The 13,164-nt window shown below is 43.4% G+C and overlaps 1 protein-coding gene across 1 annotated transcript in view; it reads left to right on the forward strand.

Moving 5' to 3' along the window:
• MTO1 (mitochondrial tRNA translation optimization 1) overlaps positions 1-7,027 on the forward strand; it is a 28,008-nt gene extending 20,981 nt beyond the window's left edge. The window contains exons 12-13 of the mRNA XM_066576784.1: positions 2,514-2,671; positions 6,202-7,027. Of these exons, the coding sequence (XP_066432881.1) occupies positions 2,514-2,671; positions 6,202-6,378 (335 nt within the window). The 3' untranslated portion in view covers positions 6,379-7,027. The remainder of the gene's footprint in view (positions 1-2,513; positions 2,672-6,201) is intronic.
• Positions 7,028-13,164: the final 6,137 nt, after the last annotated feature.

Raw genomic sequence — 13,164 nt, forward strand, 5'->3', positions numbered from 1 at the left:
GCCCAGACTGATCCTCCAGGAATTCACTAATGAACCCTATCAAATGCTTTGTTTGCGTCGACTGACAAGGAGTACAGGGGTATTCCCAGATAAGAGATATAGATCTGATAATACTGTCCCTTGCCTTGCGACCTGGCACAAAGCCGACCTGTTCTCTATAAATTAATGATGGTGTATGTGGTTGTAGTCAAAGAGCCAAGGCCTTGGAGAACAACTTCATGACGATATTCTATAAAGATATGGGATGATAATGGTCGCATGCCGAAGGGTCTTTTCCCAGGTTAGGTAAGCCTGGTATAGCTTAAAGTGCCTGGAGAAAAAATGGACAAGTTTTAGAGATGGTGTTGAAGGACGTAATTAATAAGGGGGCGAGTAAATCTCCGCAAAGCTTGTAAAATCAAGGCGTAAAGCCAACAGGGCCCGGACTCTTGCCTAATTCCAGATCCTTAATCGCCTCAAGGACCTCTGGTTCTCTGAAGGCCCGGTCTAATCCATAGGACTCTTCCCTCCGAACAGAGCCAGAACATAGCGGACTAGTAACCCTCAATACTCTCTACAGTCTGGGCCTGCAAACCGACCACATTGCCTTTTAATATTTTAGAGAGCCTGATAATGGGACCGAAACACATTTAGAGTATCTCACTGAGTGGACTAGACCCGTCCTTAGGGAATTCATAGATGTAAGACTGAGGTGCTTTTGGATGGACGGCTCTAGCCAACCACTGGCCACTTTTGTCTCTGTATTGGTAATAGCCCCTCCGACTCCTATCTCTGCAGCATTTGGAAGACTGGTCCATAATTGGGAGGACTTCTGATGAAGGGTAGAAATCTTCACTTGCAGGTGATCCAAGGTAGTGGATTTGTTAGAAAGTTCCAGGGATTCCAACCTCACCAGCAAGGCCTGAACCTAGGAGAACTCTCTATAATCTGAAGCCATGAGAGATAAATATTTCCCTAGCAACACATTTTAGGACTTCCCATTGGTTAGGAGCTGCCATGGTATCTGTCGCATGATCATTGAGGTTACAGTATGTATGTCCTTTTAGGTATAGCATGACAATTGAGAGATCATTAAGACACCAAGAATGACCTCTCTCACCCTCGAAGAAACTCTGAAGGCGCCTCATACCAGAGCATCGTCCGACCATAAATAGATGGACCAATTGGTCAGGTAGGGGAAAGATCTAACAAGGTTTGTCGAAAATAAAAGTAGTCTAAACGACTATAACTGTTAGGGGCTAGAGAGTGATCACTGAAATTCTTGGCCCCAAGGTGTAAAATTCTCCAACGATTGTAGAGCACCAGAAGAATTGTTAGACCTACCTACAGAGAGGTCTAGTATCGCGATGGTCGAAGCACAGATGGAAGTCTCATCCAAGGATTATGCTTGAACCTGCAGCCAACCATGCCAATGCCTCCGGGATCCGAAGAGAACCTGTGCCTGGTTGGGCTATTGGTTAATGACGGAGGAACCAACCGACCAACTGCTATACTTAGAAAATGAATCCCTTATGTTTTTTTTCTTAAACGCCAAGCCGTGTAGGTGGTAACGGGCTGATAATGCTGCCTATAGGGGCACTCAGGGCCGTATGATTGCTTTAGGAAGTGTAAGGAAAAAATGAGTTTGCAAAGCGGTAAAACACGTACGACTCCAAACAAGTGGATTACCATAAACAGCCCGCCGTCTCGTGTCACTTTCTATTTCTGAAAGCATTTTTACTTTTCGGCAGGTGTGGGAAAAATGCTGCAAACTTTCACGCAATACTGTGTGTGCGCATAGCGGGAGTAGATGGCAAAATCTGGCGCAGTGACGCACAAAGATGTGCCAAGTATATTGAGAAGCATGTGCGGATAAAAAATGCCAGTCTTAATAAATAATAAATAATCACAGAACATTTCTGTACGACTTCACCCGATTTATCGTACATGGAGCAGTGCCACGCTTCTGAAGTATAGTCACATCTTACACAGAAGGAGGCGGTAGGTTAGAAGGAGTTGTGTGATGCAGGATGGTGCGAGTCACAATCATGGCTGCTTTACTGCAGGGCTTGTGTTTACCTTAGTGGACTGAAGTGCCATCATAGCTGAACTTATGGCCCATTTACACGATTATCGTTCCAAATTCGTTCTAACTTTTGAATGCGTTTGAACAATTTTGAGCGATGCTCGTGGGATGTGAATGAACAAAGATCCATCATTCATTCGCAAGTCGTTACCGCTGGCTTTCAGCCAGCATAAAAACTATCGGTGAATCACGGGCTTTTCATTCTGTGTAAATACTCCCTGCTTAGCGCTTCGCATAAGAGGTTAAGCGAGAAGCCTGTGATCGAGCGGCAAAGTCTTTCAGTGTGAACTCTCTGCACGGGCTGCTAACAACCTTAGTAGTGATGTCGGCGCCCCTGCAGTCGTCCCTATAGGAGACCCATTAGGCATCAGTGATATCCTCAGGACTGTCAGAGAGCTACTGATTACTTCCCTGTGATGTAGATAACACTCATGCTTTTCTATTGTAGCTTTGTATGAGGTGTATGTCACATTGCAGCAGAAGGAGATAGCGGAAGTTCAGAAAGAAGAATCTTTGATATTGCCAGAGGACTTGGACTACATGAAACTTGATGTTGCTTTATCAAATGAAGTACGTGAGAAGCTGTCACTGAGTCGCCCTGAGACGGTAAGATTTGTAAATGCTAAAATATAATACTGCCTGCTATGTACAAGAATATAACTACTATAACACTGCCCCCTATGTACAAGAATATAACTACTATAATACTGCCCCCTATGTACAAGAATATAACTACTATAATACTGCCCCCTATGTACAAGAATATAACTACTATAATACTGTCCCCTATGTACAAGAATATAACTACTATAATACTGCCCCCTATGTACAAGAATATAACTACTATAATACTGTCCCCTATGTACAAGAATATAACTACTATAATACTGCCCCCTATGTACAAGAATATAACTACTATAATACTGCTCCTATGTACAAGAATATAACTACTATAATATTGCCCCCTATGTACAAGAATATAACTACTATAATACTGTCTCCTATGTACAATAATATAACTACTATAATACTGCCCCCTATATACAAGAATATAGCTACTATAATACTGCCCCCTATATACAAGAATATAACTACTATAATACTGCCCCCTATATACAAGAATATAGCTACTATAATACTGCCCCCTATATACAAGAATATAGCTACTATAATACTGCCCCCTATGTACAAGAATATAACTACTATAATACTGCCCCCTATGTACAAGAATATAACTGCTATAATACTGCCCCCTATGTACAAGAATATAACTGCTATAATACTGCCCCCTATGTACAAGAATGTAACTGCTATAATACTGCCCCTATGTACAAGAATATAACTACTATAATACTGCTCTCTATATACACGACTAGAGCTACTATAATACTGCCCCCTATGCACAAGATTATAACTACTATAATACTGCCCCCCCTATATACAAAACTATAACTACTATAATACTGCCCCCCTATGTACAAGAATATAACTACTATAATACTGCCCTCTATGTACAAGAATATAACTACTATAATACTGCCCTCTATATACAAGAATATAACTACTATAATACTGCTCCTATGTACAAGAATATAACTACTATAATACTGCTCCCTATGTGCAAGAATATAACTACTATAATACTGCCCCTATGTACAAGAATATAACTACTATAATACTGCCCCTATGTACAAGAATATAACTACTATAATATTGCCCCCTATGTACAAGAATATAACTACTATAATACTGCCCCCTATGTACGAGAATATAACTACTATAATACTGCCTCCTATGTACAAGAATATAACTACTATAATACTGTCCTCTATGTACAAGAATATAACTACTATAATACTGCTCCCTATGTACAAGAATATAACTACAATAATACTGCCTCCTATGTACAAGAATATAACTACTATAATACTGCTTCTATGTACAAGAATATAACTACTATAATACTGCTCCCTATGTACAGGAATATAACTACTATAATACTGCCTCCTATGTACAAGAATATAACTACTATAATACTGCCCCCTATGTACAGGAATATAACTACTATAATACTGCTCCTATGTACAAGAATATAACTACTATAATACTGCTCCCTATGTACAGGAATATAACTACTATAATACTGCTCCTATGTACCAGAATATAACTACTATAATACTGCTCCCTATGTACAAGAATATACCTACTATAATACCGCCTCCTATGTACAAGAATATAACTACTATAATACTGCTCCCTATGTACAAGAATATACCTACTATAATACTGCCCCCTATGTACAGGAATATAACTACTATAATACTGCTCCTATGTACAAGAATATAACTACTATAATAATGCCTCCCTATGTACAAGAATATAACTACTATAATACTGCCCCCTATGTACAAGAATATAACTACTATAATACTGCCCCCTATGTACAAGAATATAACTACTATAATACTGCCCCCTATGTACAAGAATATAACTACAATAATACTGCCCCCTATATACAAGAATATAACTACTATAATACTGCCCCCTATATACAAGAATATAACTACTATAATACTGCCCCCTATGTACAAGAATATGACTACTATAATACTGCTCCCTATGTACAAGAATATAACTACTATAATACTGCTCCCTATGTACAAGAATATAACTACTATAATACTGCCTCCTATGTACAAGAATATAACTACTATAATACTGCCTCTATGTACAAGAATATAACTACTATAATACTGCTCCCTATGTACAAGAATATAACTACTATAATACTGCTCCTATATACAAGAATATAACTACTATAATACTGCCTCGTATGTACAAGAATATAACTACTATAATACTGCTCCTATGTACAAGAATATAACTACTATAATACTGCCCCCTATGTACAAGAATATAACTACTATAGTACTGCCCCCTATGTACAAGAATATAACTACTATAGTACTGCTCCCTATGTACCAGAATATAACTACTTTAATACTGCCGCTATGTACAAGAATATAACTACTATAATACTGCCCCCTATGTACAAGAATATAACTACAATAATACTGCCCCCTATATACAAGAATATAACTACTATAATACTGCCCCCTATATACAAGAATATAACTACTATAATACTGCTCCCTATGTGCAAGAATATAACTACTATAATACTGCCCCCTATGTACAGGAATATAACTACTATAATACTGCCCCGTATGTACAAGAATATAACTACTATAATACTGCCCCGTATGTACAAGAATATAACTACTATAATACTGCTCCCTATGTACAAGAATATAACTACTATAATACTGCTCCTATGTACAAGAATATAACTACTATAATACTGCCCCGTGTTCAAGAATATAACTACTATAATACTGCTCCTATGTATAAGAATATAACTACTATAATACTGCCCCCTATGTACAAGAATATAACTACTATAATACTGCCCCCTATGTACAAGAATATAACTACTATAAGACTGCTCCCTATGTACAAGAATATAACTACTATAATACTGCCTCCTATGTACAAGAATATAACTACTATTATACTGCCTCCTATGTACAAGAATATAACTACTATAATACTGCCTCCTATGTACAAGAATATAACTACTATATTACTACCTCCTATGTACAAGAATATAACTGCTATAATACTGCCCCATATATACAGGAATATAACTACTATAATACTGCTCCCTATGTACAAGAATATAACTACTATAATACTGCCCCCTATGTACAAGAATATAACTACTATAATACTGCTCCCTGTGTACAAGAATGTAACTACTATAATACTGCCCCCTATATCCAAGAATATAACTACTATAATACTGCTCCTATGTACAAGAATATAACTACTATAATACTGCTCCCTATGTACAAGAATATAACTACTATAATACTGCCCCCTATGTACAAGAATATAACTACTATAATACTGCTCCCTGTGTACAAGAATGTAACAGGCATCATCCAGTAGATAACAGTTGTCTTCCTCTCATTGTAGAGCTCCATGTTGCTGCTGCGGTGTAGTATGATACCTCTAGGTGGTGCATTTTACAACTGATTGCTTTAGTGAAGTTGTGTTTCCTTCTCCTTCCACAGATCGGAGCCGCCCTCCGCATCCCTGGAATGACTCCTGCCGCCATAGTTACTTTATTGAGATACGTTAAATCCAGCACTCGCTCTGCTGAGGCCACTAAAAGGTTGCAGAAAGCCAAAGCGAGGGATGAGCAGCGATCTGACCCGGAGATCCGGACACTGAACCGCCGAACCCTATAACATCTGGCTGGAGGCCTGCGCTGCTGGCTGTTACATGAAGAAGGATGATTCTGGTGGACTTTGGTCGCGATGTCCTTCTCTTCTTGCGGGCTGCTAAAAGGAATTATGTCCTGCTGTTTTCTTGACGCATCAGCCAGCTTTCATAGAGGTGAAAGGGTTAATGAGCGGACAGCTCTGGAGTCTATAGTTACCCACGCTCTTTTATTTGAGGGGAGGGTCCTGCGATGTATGTCGTATTCCTCTGTCATTCTATTTATTCTTATAGAAGCACACCTCGTCTCATCCGGGTTTCATGGTGTAAAGTCCCATTTACACGCAACGATTATCGCTCAAACTTCGTTTAAACGATGGCACATGTGCAATAATCATTAGGTGTAAACTCTGCCATCGTTCACTCTTTGGCTGAAAGATGATTTTAAGGTCAGCCGGAGAGGGATAACAGGGACCGCACACTGTCTTCAGCACAGGAGTCGGAGATTACATTGTATTTTGCCATCAGCCCGTGCGAGAACAAAGTAGCTGTGTGCAGAGCTCAGACCACATGCTGCGCTTTGCAAAGAGCTCCTGGAGGCTCTTTTACATGCAAATGTACAAGAATATAACCACTGTAATCCTGCCACCTATGTACAAGAATATAACTACTATAATACTGCCCTTATGTACAAGAATATAACTACTATAATACTGCCTCCTATGTACAAGAATATAACCACTGTAATCCTGCCACCTATGTACAAGAATATAACTACTATAATACTGCCCCCTGTGTACAAGAATATAACTACTATAATACTGCCCCCTACATGCAACTGAAGATTATAAAGTACTAATGGACATTTAGTGTCCATTAACACTTGATGCAAAACGATCGCTAAAATTGTCAATATTTCAATCCTTCAAAAGCTTGTCTTCGCGTGTAAAGGGGCCTTACGGCTGTATTCACACAAAGGAGTGCGGTTTTCGTAAGTGAAAACGGCCCATTTTTCCATACGATTTTTCTGTGCGTTATTCATAAGCAGTTTTTTTTGCCCTACACTCCGTGAGGCTTTTTAAAAAAAAAAAAAAAAAATTGCCTGCAGTTTAGATCCGTCGTCTTGTTACGCTTCAATAGAAAATAACGGCAACACGAATCGCACAATAAGGACCTGCAGCCATTTTTTGAGCTTCTCACTGTCTGGGTGATAAAAATGACCTGTGTGAGTTTTTAGCGCATTCAAATCTAATGGATTCTCTTCGTCTGTCTCTTCCTTCTTGGGATTGGATAGAACTCACAGCAGAACATCCCCTGTGTGAATACGGCCTAGAGGTGCTGTCCGGGGGGGCCGAGTACAAAAAGTACTAAGTGATAGTGGAGGAGGTAATAGAGCAGCCCCCACTGATCTGTTCTGGCCGCTGCGCTCACCCTTATCTTCGCCCATTTCTGAGCCCAGCTGGGCAAGTGTTGTCTAACGTATGGCCGCGCAGCTGTATCACTGACTGGACTACACAATGTAACTTTTATTAATTAGATAAAAACTAAACAGTCACCTCACAGTGATGGGAAAAAGAAAAAATACTAGTAAGGCCGCCTGCACACGGGCGGAAATCCCGCGGCGGTATTTCCCGCGGGATTTCCGCCACTGAAAGTTTGCATAGGAGTGCATTACAATACGCACTCCTATGCAGACGGCCGCGGCATGTCCTATTTTTGTGCGGGGCTCGCACTCACCCGGCTCCGGTCTGCGCATGTGCCGGCTGCGCGGCAGCCAGCACATGAAAGAGCCGGGGCCGCCAGGCGCGGGTGAGTACGCGCTCGTCCCTGCAGGCTCTCGGGTCGGGTCCCGCGGCGAGAATTCTCGCTGCCGGATCCGACCTGCTCGTCTGCAGGCGGCCTAAAACAGTTACCACTTGTAGTGTTTGGGATTTGAGGTTTTGAGGTACCATTTCGTCCCAAATCCCCCTTCCCTATTCATGTGGTGGGGGTAAGTTCCTGAAGGGTGTATCCTGGTTCTGATCAGCTTCGGTCAGTCGTATCGGGCACACTCCCCGATGGGGAAGGGAGCTGAATCACTGCTGTCATCTCTTATAATTTCAGAGGTGACCAGATGGTATGCATTGTCCTGGGCCGACGCGTTTCGCTCACAACGAACTCCTCAGGGACCTAAATAACCTCTGATGTGTGGATTTATATTAACGAAGTGACCGTTCTTTACTGACATTCAAAACTTCTAAGCTGAAGACATAAGAGTTCCCGGAGCCTCCTAATGTCCTCACTGGTGGAGAAGATTAGAGATGAGAAGAGGAGGAAGAGAAACAGAAGAGTAGAAGTTCCTCTCCGTCTCATCGATTGCCATTAGATGAACCGTTGCGCTTTGTATCTTCTACGCTCACAGTACGTGAAGACTCCGTCCCCCTCTTCTCCCCATCACCAAGCCCTTCACTGCTCTCTGTTCCTGTCAGTGATTTGAGCTGTAATTGTTACGGCCCATTTAGTTACAACGATTATGGCTCAAAATTTGCTCATCTTCCATCTTCCTAGTGATAATCGTTGTCTAAACACACGGCCATCACGCACTTTTCGCTGACTTTCAGCTTGCTAATAGTTATTGATGAGCCTTATCAGTGCCATGGTAAGTTCTCAGCAGGATACCGCTGATACTATTGTTTCGGCTGGTATCCTGCTTGGAGAACAAATCCCAGGTATGCAGAAGACAGCGGTCAGCTTCTCTTCTGGATACCCCACTCGGAGCGCTCAGCTGTATACCAGGTGTGCGCTCCGAGAAGAAAACAGCTGTATATAGAAGACAAGCGGTCCTGCTTGTCTTCTTTATACCCCACAGCTCAGAGTGCTCAGCTGAGCGCTCCGAGAAGAAAATGGCTGTCTACAGAAGATAATGGTCCCGCTTGTCTTCTGTATACCCCACTTGGAGCACTCAGCTGTATACCAACTGTGCGCTCTGAGAAGAAAACGGCTGTATGCAGAAGACAAGCGTCCTGCTTGTCTTCTGTATACCCCACTCTGAGCGCTCAACTGTATACCAACTGAGCGCTCCGAGAAGAGAACAGCTGTATACAGAAGATAGCGGCCCCGCTCTGAGCTGCCTACTGTGCAAGCTATTCTAGATGTTTTTGAATCCTCTCTCTCTTCCCTAGTGTTAGCTATCCCTCCTAGCTTTGTGTCGTCAGCAAATCTGATCAGTTTCCCATCAATTCCCTCCTCCAGATCATTTATAAAAAGGTTGAACAACACTGCTCCTAGGACAGAGCCTTGTGGTAGCTCACTTGCCACATTCTTCCACTTGGCTGTGCAGCCATTTATGACCACTCTTTGAGTACAATCACTCAGACAGTTCTGAATCCACCTAACAGTTGCATTGTCAATCCCATATGTGGTCATTTTTTTGGTATGAGATACTTTGTCAAATGCTTTACTAAGGTCAAGAAAAACTATATCCACCGTATTTCCCTGATTAAACCAGTCGGTGATACTGTCAAAGAAGGAAATTAGATTTGTCTGGCATGGCTTGTTTGTTACAAACCCATGCTGGCTCTTGTTAATTACTCCATTCTCATCTAAGTACTTGCATAAATGCTGTTTAATAATTTGTTCAAAGATCTTTCCCGGTATAGAAGTCAGGCTCACAGGCCTGTAGTTTCCTGCATCCACCTTCTTCCCTTCTTTGAAGATAGGGACAACATTTGCCCTTTTCCAATCTTCTAGGACTTTTCCTGTCCTCCAGGAATTTTCAAAGATTATGGCAAGTGCTTCAGCAATGACCTCTGCTGCTTCCTTTAGTATCCTAGGATGTAATTCATCTGGACCTTGAGACTTGAATTCATTTAGGTTTACCTCAGACATACAATTGGGGCACAAAGGTGGAAACTTCCTGAGCTCCAGCAACCTCCTGTGAGGTCTGTTACCCCTACCGAAGCAGGAAGATTCAGATGAAGCTTCCCGGTCTGGATGTGGCGGGCTACACTCCCGTCTTCTCGCCACCACTCACACTGATGGCTACATCCTGCAGGTTCGAGGTGTATGGAGGGGGTCCAGGAACCAATCCCGCTCCGTATAATGCAGGTGCTGGCTCTCTCAAAGATGACACTCGCTAGCAGCAGCCATGATCAGCGTTAACACTGTTATCTCGGCATTAACCCAGTAAATGCTGCTGTCACTTATGACATTGGCATTTAAATCCGCCGATTAGGTTTGTGGGGTCCTGAACGGCTCCCTCGCCATGAGATTGTTGGGTGCCGTCCAGTTTGCATGGCTGTGGTGTGGGTTGATAGACAGCCTGTCAAATCATTTTCTAACATAGTACCATGGTATTACATTATCCTGCAAGAGCAATTAAAACTATCACAAGTTCAAGTCCCCAACGGGGACTCAAGAAAATGTAAAAATGAGTAAAAAAAATATTATTTAAAAAAACTAAAAGCTATTAAAAGTAAAAAAAACAAAAAAACCTTTCCTTGTATTTTGTATAATGAAAAAAAAAACATTTGTTATCACTGCGTCCCTAAAAGTCTGATCTATCAAAGTAACCCGTTATTCATCCCCCATGCTGAAAATTGGATGGAAAATTAATAGGGATGAGCGAGTATACTCGCTAAGGCACTACTCGCTCGAGTAATGTGCCTTAGCCGAGTATCTCCCTGCTCGTCCCAGAAGATTCGGGGGCCGGCGCGGGGAGGAACAGAGGGGAGATCTCTATCTCCCTCTCTCCCGCCCGCTCTCCCCTGCTCCCCGCTGCGACTCACCTGTCAGCCGCAGCGGCACCCGAATCTTCAGGGACGAGCACAGCGATACTCGGATAAAGCACATTACTCGAGTGAGTATACTCGCTCATCCCTAAAAATTAAAAATAAAAACAGGGCCTTCATTGTGGTTTTTTGGTCATCCCATTTCCAAGATAATGGAATGGTGGAACTTAGGTTTTTTTTTTTACATTTCACTCCACTTAGACATTTTTTAACCATTTTCAGTAATTATATGGTACATTACATAGCACCAGGAAAAATACACCTCGCCCTTCCCCAAAAAAACAACCCTCAGACGGCTACGGTGAAGAGTTATGATGTTTTTCAAAGTGGGGAGGAAATAGGAAAAATGAAAAAAGGGCCGCAGTGCTAAAGGGGTTTTGCCCTCCCATAGCCACAGGATAGGCAATAAGTGTCTGATTGCTGGGGTCCTACCAGTGATCCCCAGACTGGCACCCCTAAATGCCCCGTGCTAATGGGTGTACATGTGTACTTCTAGGGGGTGGAGGGAGATTGTCCAGCGCAGCGCTCGCCGCCCTTCCTTCAGTTTTGAATGGCGCGGTGGTTGAGGATGCTCATCACTGCTCCATCCACAGCGGGCATTTGGGGGCACTGTTCTCGGGATGGATGCCAGGTGCATGGCTTTGATCAGACATTTATCCCCTAGCTTGTAGATTAAAGATAAACCTCTTTATTTAGAAAACCCCTTTAATGGTGACGTCGCTGAATGCAGGTAAAACGACAGAGTTCAGGTGAGCAGCGCCACCGAGATCCCCAAACCGGGTCAGGCTAGAGGTGCAGCGGACGAAATATATGGGAGACCGGACGCGGCAGTACAAGCGAGCGCCACGGCAGCATCGGGCACAGGGCCAGGAATGGTGTATCTACCCATCACGTATAACGCCACGACGGTGCTGCTGCTCTCTGCGCCACCATCCTACGTTGGGTTGTGTCAACACGCTAAAGGTGATGCAACGCTGTTCGTTTCTGTCAAGATGACCGTTCAGGCTGTGCGGCTCCTGGCTGCGCCCCCCTCCCCTCATTTCATCCCAGAAGCGGGATCACAATGGCTGCACAGATGGCGGCCCTTTTGTTGACTTCCTAGACCTCCCCTTTAAGTTTGTGTAAAAAAGGCTAATACGTCAGTATCCTGGCGCTGCGGGAGGTCCGCGAAGAAATGTATGGCGTTCGTACACAGTTTAGCGCCGTGACAGGATGGATGACATGACGTTTCGTAATGCACCAGCGTCGACGCCGAATGTATCCGTGGGGCTTCCTTTACCCGATGGGGCCCGCACTGTCCCTTGGCCTCTTGGGCTGGTGTACGGATTTGGCGGTGTGGCATAGCGGCCTGTCCGGTTCCGTACACAGAATATGCCACTGTATACGGTTCTTCCAGCGGCAGCCTGCGGACGCCGCCCCCCGTATTGTACACCTATGGCGCCGCCTTCCAGTAAATAGTAATATATACGGCTGCCAGCGCTGCACATGTAAAGTGAACACAGAGCGCCGCAGCCACGGCTCTAATGACATCAGTGATCGCGGACGATCTGACGTTATGGGCCGGCTCGGATCTGCAGCCAAAGTGTAAAGACTGAGCGCCAATGTGAAGACGCCGTCACCATGGCAACAGCCTGCAACCTCCAGGTAACATTCCCATGGCAGGTGCATTGCTGATGGGTGGGACGTATGGCTGTGACACTACAAGCAGCTACATGTCGCCAGCCAGCTCCGGCCCAGGAATCATGCCATGAGCAGAGTTGGCTGGCTGCCATTTTGTTGGTTATCATGAGAGACCGGAGACGAGTTGTGGCCTGCTCAGCACAGGATGCTGCCATCATGCCGGGATCTCTCATACACTACAACAGCCAATCACGCTTCGAGTTTGCCTTTCCCTGCTCTGACGTCACTAACAGTCTGCCTCTGAGACTCTCCACCAATCAGCGGATGCCTTCGACTAAGCCAACCAGAGCGCAGCTGGGGCGTGTCTTCCTTCCATCCCTTAAAGCTCCTCACGCAACGGAAAGAGGTGTGGTCCAAAAAAAAGTT

This window comes from Eleutherodactylus coqui, chromosome 8 (assembly GCF_035609145.1).
Source record: "Eleutherodactylus coqui strain aEleCoq1 chromosome 8, aEleCoq1.hap1, whole genome shotgun sequence".
Classification (NCBI taxonomy): Eukaryota; Metazoa; Chordata; class Amphibia; order Anura; family Eleutherodactylidae; genus Eleutherodactylus; species Eleutherodactylus coqui.